General features: G+C 56.8%; 1 protein-coding gene across 1 annotated transcript; it reads left to right on the forward strand.

Moving 5' to 3' along the window:
• The first annotated feature begins 434 nt into the window (after positions 1–434).
• Neurod2 (neuronal differentiation 2) lies at positions 435–4,637 on the forward strand. The gene is made up of 2 exons (XM_028755165.1): positions 435–646; positions 1,735–4,637. Exon 2 carries the CDS (start codon positions 1,740–1,742, stop codon positions 2,889–2,891), a length of 1,152 nt encoding a protein of 383 aa, XP_028610998.1. The 5' UTR covers positions 435–646; positions 1,735–1,739; the 3' UTR covers positions 2,892–4,637.
• Positions 4,638–6,858: the final 2,221 nt, after the last annotated feature.

The raw sequence follows: 6,858 nt of genomic DNA on the forward strand, positions 1-6,858 counted from the left end.
GGCAGTAAGCACTGAGATCCCTTCTCCACACCCCAGGGTCTGGTCCTGACCCACCTTAGGGACCTGGAGATGGGGAAATGGACAGATCAAGACTCTGGGAAGAGCCCTGAATTGGCCCGGAATCACAAACTGCCAATTCCCAGACTTGCCACCCCATTGTTCCCATGTGGGGGGTTCTATATCTGAGGGGGGCAAATCCTCCCACCTCCCTCTCAATCTCTGCTTTTCCTGCGTTGGGCGGGGAGGGGAGGGCGGCAGAGATATTTATTTATTTCCTTTATTTATTTAATTTTTTTTTTTTTGGAGTAGAGAGTGACAGATGGCGGCGGGTCCCGGGGGAGCCGGCTCTCCCCCAATGCAGACGCATGCCAATCACCGTCTCTCATGTGATAGCTGCTGCCCGTGACGTGCCAAGCCCATATGGCCTGGCATAGAGGCTGGTACCCCGCCTGGTAGAGATGCCACACTCGCTCCGCGGCTCGCATGGCGCTCTGAAGACGCCGGCGCCCGCCGCCTTGAGGAACCGCTGCCCCCGCTCCCTGAAGATGGGGGAACAATGAAATAAGCGAGAAGATTCCTCTTCTCCCCCCTCTCTCTCTTGCCCCCTCCCCCCTCCCCTCCCCTTTCCCCTTGACTCCTCTCTGAGGTAAGTTGTCCGAGAGGGAGCTAGATCTGACCTGCTTGGGGGGGGCATTGCTGCTTCGGACATGGAAGTCTCCCCAGTTCTCCTATTCCTGGGACCCTACCCCCTCACGGGGTGGGCAGTGGGGACACCCCGGGTTCTCTCTCCCACTGGGGCCGCAGCTTAACGGGCTGCAGAGGGAGATGGTATGCCTAGGATGGGCTGGGGGGGAAGGGTCATGAGGCACACGAAGAGGCGAAGATGGGGACCCCCCCCATGACTGTCCCGAAGGAACCTGCGACCTTTCCTCACCACCAAAAAAGATAAGCAAACAAATAAATTTTGATTTTCCCCCATGGATCTCAAAATACAACGAGATCTGTAGAGACATGTAGGAGGGAGGGAGTTTGAAGAGGGGAAGAGGGTCCCTGACCGCAAGGGAGACGAACGGGGTTAGCTTTGGGGTCTCCTCCCCACGCCCGGCTTCTTCAGTCCCCGCCACCCAGAGCCGGCTCCGGGAGACCAGTACGCAGCAGCTAGAGGAGACGGTGCTTCGGCGTCTGGAATTGGGGCTGCGGGGGTGGGGGCCGGGCCGGGGGCGGCGCGCGGCCAACTTGCAAATTGGATTAGGGAGCGTGGGGGTGAGAGGCACCGGAGGGCTTGGGGAGCCAGGCTGAGGGGCCGGGATCACGGAGAGGAGGAACGGGGTGGCTGTCCCCACGGCGGCCGCCCAGCTTCTCTCCATCACCGGGAGAGAGCTGGCTTTCGGGCGAGAGCACCGCCTCCCCGGGAAGAGGGACCTGGTCCCTTCACCCCCCACCCAGCCTCGCTCTCTGGGACCCCGACACTGGCCTGGAGCAGCTTCCTTCCCGGCCAGGGGCGGAGCCGGAGTCCTGCTCCAGGGCGAGGGCCTGGGCCGCGGTCCCCCACCAGCAGCCGGGCAGGGCTGGGCCGGCTTTGGGCGGGGCAGCGGGACTTGGTGGGCATCGGGGGGCCCTGAGCTGGAGCGCGCACCGAGACTTGGGGGGTGGAGGCGGGTTGGGGGGCCGTGGTGACCCCGGCGCGCCCCTCACTCTGTGCTGTCTGTCTCCCCGCCCCCGGGGCGCCCTCAGGCACCATGCTGACCCGCCTGTTCAGCGAGCCCGGCCTCCTCTCGGACGTGCCCAAGTTCGCCAGCTGGGGCGACGGCGACGACGACGAGCCGAGGAGCGACAAGGGCGACGCGCCGCCGCAGCCTCCTCCTGGTCCCGGGTCCGGGGCTCCAGGACCCGCCCGGGCCGCCAAGCCAGTGTCTCTTCGTGGAGGAGAAGAGGTCCCCGAACCTACGTTGGCTGAGGTCAAGGAGGAAGGAGAGCTGGGCGGCGAGGAGGAGGAGGAAGAGGAGGAGGAGGAAGGACTGGACGAGGCGGAAGGCGAGCGGCCCAAGAAGCGCGGGCCGAAGAAACGCAAGATGACCAAGGCTCGCCTGGAGCGCTCCAAGCTGCGGCGACAGAAGGCCAACGCGCGGGAGCGCAACCGCATGCACGACCTGAACGCGGCGCTGGACAACCTGCGCAAGGTGGTGCCCTGCTACTCCAAGACGCAGAAGCTGTCCAAGATCGAGACGCTGCGCCTGGCCAAGAACTACATCTGGGCTCTCTCGGAGATCTTGCGCTCCGGAAAGCGGCCGGATCTGGTGTCCTACGTGCAGACTCTGTGCAAGGGGCTGTCGCAGCCCACCACGAATCTGGTGGCCGGTTGCCTGCAGCTCAACTCTCGTAACTTCCTCACGGAGCAGGGCGCGGACGGCGCCGGTCGCTTTCACGGCTCGGGTGGCCCGTTCGCCATGCATCCCTATCCGTACCCGTGCTCGCGCCTGGCAGGCGCACAGTGCCAGGCGGCCGGCGGCCTGGGCGGAGGCGCGGCGCACGCCCTGCGGACCCACGGCTACTGCGCCGCCTACGAGACGCTGTACGCGGCGGCGGGTGGCGGCGGCGCCAGCCCGGACTACAACAGCTCCGAGTACGAGGGTCCGCTCAGTCCCCCGCTCTGTCTCAACGGCAACTTCTCGCTCAAGCAGGACTCGTCCCCGGATCACGAGAAGAGCTACCACTACTCTATGCACTACTCGGCACTGCCCGGCTCGCGGCCCGCTGGCCACGGGCTGGTCTTCGGCTCGTCGGCCGTGCGCGGGGGCGTCCACTCCGAGAATCTCTTGTCTTACGATATGCACCTTCACCACGATCGGGGCCCCATGTACGAGGAGCTCAACGCGTTTTTCCATAACTGAGACCTCACGCGGACCCCTTTCTTTTTCTTTGCCTTTGTCCGGCCCCCTAGCCCCAGCCCCACGAGCTCAGGGGCTCCCACCGACTTCAGCGCCCGGCGCGCGGGGCGCGGGGCGCCGGTTCCGCAGCTCTCCAGAGCGGCGTGGTCTCTTACCTGTGGGTGGCCCGTCCCAGGGGCCTCGCTTGCCTCTGGGGACTCGCCTTCTCTCTCTTCCCAACGGGCTTCCTCCTCCCTCCTGTGGTGGAGAGCATCTCTGGGGACCTCCCGCCAGGCCCTCCCAGGAGACTCTCTCCACATTCCCAAAGTTGGGTTTTCTCTCCCCACCTCCCAGCAGGCCAGAGGCAGTTGGTAAGGGGCTGCTGAGTTTCGGGAAGTGTCTCCCCCACTTATGGTTACTTTAAAAAACAGACACAGAGCTGCCCAGGCCGAAAAGAGTTGGTATCTCTTCCTTCTCGAAGAGGCCAAAGCCAGGGCGCCCAAACACCTTCACCCCAACACGAATCTCCGCGGTTTTAAATTTTTATTTTGGTGGGAGGGGATGTGGATTGAGAGGAAAGAGAGAGGCCAAGCCAATTTGTAACCAGAACCATTTTTCCTTTTCCCTTTTTAAAAAAACAAACATACAAAAGGAAAAAAAAAAGCAAAAGAAAAAGGAAAATAAAAAAAAGCTGAGAGGCAACGGAGGCCGAACTCAGAGTCCGGATCGGAGAGAAAACGCAGTAAGAACTTTTAGAAGCAATAAAAGGCAAATAATAATAATAATAATAAATACTACCAATAATAATTTTTAAAAAGACACAAATATCTATGCAAGGAGGTTCTGACTGAGCCTAGCAGCCCGACCCGGGATGCTCCTCGGGTCCGCTGGCTGCCCCGCCCTCGCGCGGATCTGTGCACTTTGGTGAAGTGGGGGCCCGCGACGCCCCTCCCCCCCAGTTTCTTACAATCAATGACTCGGAGATTTGGAACCCCAGTGCCACTGCCCTCCTCCCGCCCTGTCCCGTTGTGCGTCATACTGTTTTCTAAAAATCTGTTTCCAAATTTGTATGAAATGGCAAACTGTTGGGGGGTCGGTTTGGGGAGGGAGGGTTTGCATGAGAGACACACACATACACACACACACACACGCGCGCGCGCGCGCGCACACACACACACACACACACACGCACACCACAATGGCACGCACACGCAGGCCTGCCTGACACGGGGCGTCAGGAGACAGAAGGAAATGTCTACTGGCACCTTCTCTCTACAGGCACTCTGGTCCATCCCCTCTTGGAGTGAGGTGGAGGACCCCAGACCTGGGAACAGCCTTACCCTTGTCCAGACTGTGCCTCGGTGGGCGCCAAGCTCCTGGTGATTTCTGGTGGCTGGAGAGGGTTGTTTTGTTTTGTTTTGGGGGAATTTTTGTTGTTGCTTTGGTTTTTTGTTTTGTTTTGTGTTTTGGTTCTAGGCTCCTCCTGACTTTTGTCATCCAGTGAGCTGGGAGAACTGAGGCCTCCTCTGGAGGTTCCCCTGCAAGAGGCAACAGGTGAAGCTCCCCCCACCGGACGCAGGGAACCAGGCACCCAAACACACGATGCAAAAAAAAAAAAGCAAACCCACAGGCGACACACCCCCACACACGCAATTTTACCTTCCTCTTGTAGCGAAGATGAAACTCCTGTCGGACACCCGAAGTGCATTGCGTGTTTCTGTTGAGTTTAATGACGATTAATAAATATTTATGTAAATGAGATGCAAAGCAGACCTGCTTTCTCACAATGGCCTCCTTTTATAGGTGGGGGCAAGGATTGATCTGGGACTGGGGTGATTGAGGCTACGTCAAGTGATTGACTGCTCAGAAGCTTAAAAGAATAACCGAGGGCATTCGTGGGTGAGGCTTCCACACTGCAAGACCTACACACACACACAACACACACACAACACAGTGGGCTCGTGAACATTCACACTCGCCCCTCCTAGACCGCACCCAGATTTACATAGACACCCAGCACAAAGCACCCCTGTGTCTTACTTACCTCCATCCAGGTCCTCCAAACACCTAAGGACCTTCTCTGAAAATAAAACATCTTTCTATCAATGAATAGTTATTAAAGCGGGGCCATCCCGTCATTTTACAACCCTTGGCTTACTGTTACAAAAGCCAGATGAGTTGAAATAAAGAGAACATTTGGGAGGCAGACATGGATATTCTTGAATTGAAAGAGAGAGAGAGAGAGATCATGAGGATAAAATATTAATGGAAGAATCTCCTTTCTATCTTAAATTTCTGTTTCAGTTGGCTCAAAGGAACAGACTCTTGGCTTCAGGCATATTGACATTTTAGGGGTATGGATAAAGTTGGAGGCTGAATCTGGAGGGGGCCCCTGATTAAGGACATGAGCAAAAGGAGACAACACTGATTAATGCCTGCACAGTCTCTTTCTCTGCTGCAGTTCTAGAAAAAGGGGTCCTTGGTGGAAAGCACACAGGACGACCCACTTTTACGTGGACCTCACCATTTTGTTCCCCGTAACCCCTAGAGGCAGAGACAACTTGGCCAAAGGCTTTCCCTGAAAAGATGCCCCTCCCTCCTTAGACCCCAGTGCCCAACAGAACTTGAAATATTTGAAAGGAAGTCTGGGTCCTAAAACCTGAGGAGACTTAGGAATTCCCCCCAAAGAAGCTTCCCTCTGTGTTCCCCCCTCCCCAAACACGATCATTTTAGGATTGAAGTGAGATTGAGTGTAATATTTTTCAAGGTTGAGGTCAATGCTAATAGCTCTTAGGTCCATAACCCAAAATGAGATCTTCCTAACAGAAGCTGGGAAGAGAAAGGAGGGAGTCTGGATACCAAAAGGGAAGCAGACTAAGCGGCAACTGAGCCCAGCGGCTCCACTCAGTTCCTACATCTTACTAAGTCTTCTGAGTAAAAACAACCTCTTGTGGCCTCTACACAGTTGCGGGCAGAGGAACACCGGGAGCTGTCCACCCCTCGGTGCTGACCCGTATCTAACATTTTCTCTTCTGGCCGCTGAGGAAGACTAGAGCCTGAGACTGGGGAACAGAACCCATCGGATTCTCCAGCAGGCAGACTTCCTAGAAGACATTCATTGTTAATTCTTTAAAAACGTTCACCGTACTCTGGATTTCTCTCAGGATCACCTCTCCAGAGTGAGAGTGAGCCCTTTGTCACTGGGATTCTTCCCCGTGGGTGGCTAATGAGTTCTAACAGATCTCTGAATCGTTTTTATTCTTGAGAGAAAGGTTTTGGGGCACTTCTCTACCCTCCACTTCTGTGGGGAGTTGGGAAGCTTGCAAGATGCACATTCTGACCCTAACCCAAGGAGCTGGTCTGATCCTGGGCGAGGCCTGGCAAGGGCACTTGGAAGAGAAGGAATTGGGCATCATCCCAAGACGTGATTCTTATTTTGCCCTGGAAACACGGTTAATAATTGGGCTTCTCTCCCACTCAGCTGGTTTCCCAGAACTTGCTCTGAACTCCAAGCTGGGCAGGATCCAGGTGGCTTGGGGCCGGATGTAGGGGACCCCTCCACGTGGCTCCCTGGCTAGACCACAGACTTCCACATAGCTCTCCCAGCTGCCCTGCCCTGTTCTGTTCAGTTCTGAAGCCAGATGACAGCTTCTTTTGAAAGGTAGTGACTCTTGGGCCATTGCACCTATAGGTCAGGCCATGGGGGGACTTGAGGACCCTTTTAGGAGCAGGGACACTGGAGCCTCTGCTTCTAAGGAATCCTGCCAGCATCCCAACTCCAATTCCTGACCTTCCCCCATACTCCCTGCACTCTGGCTGACTCTAGCCTCCCACCACTGCCCCCCTCCCCAGCACAACACTTAACTGCCCTGGTGAGATGGTGAGATGAGCAGGAGAAGAAGATAAGCACGGACACTCGGCCCCAGATGCCCCCTCACAGATATCTCTCTCTCTCTCTCTCTCTCTCTCTCTCTCTCTCTCTCTCTCTCTC

Source organism: Grammomys surdaster, unplaced genomic scaffold (genome assembly GCF_004785775.1).
Source record: "Grammomys surdaster isolate TR1022 unplaced genomic scaffold, NIH_TR_1.0 126048, whole genome shotgun sequence".
Lineage (NCBI taxonomy): Eukaryota > Metazoa > Chordata > Mammalia > Rodentia > Muridae > Grammomys > Grammomys surdaster.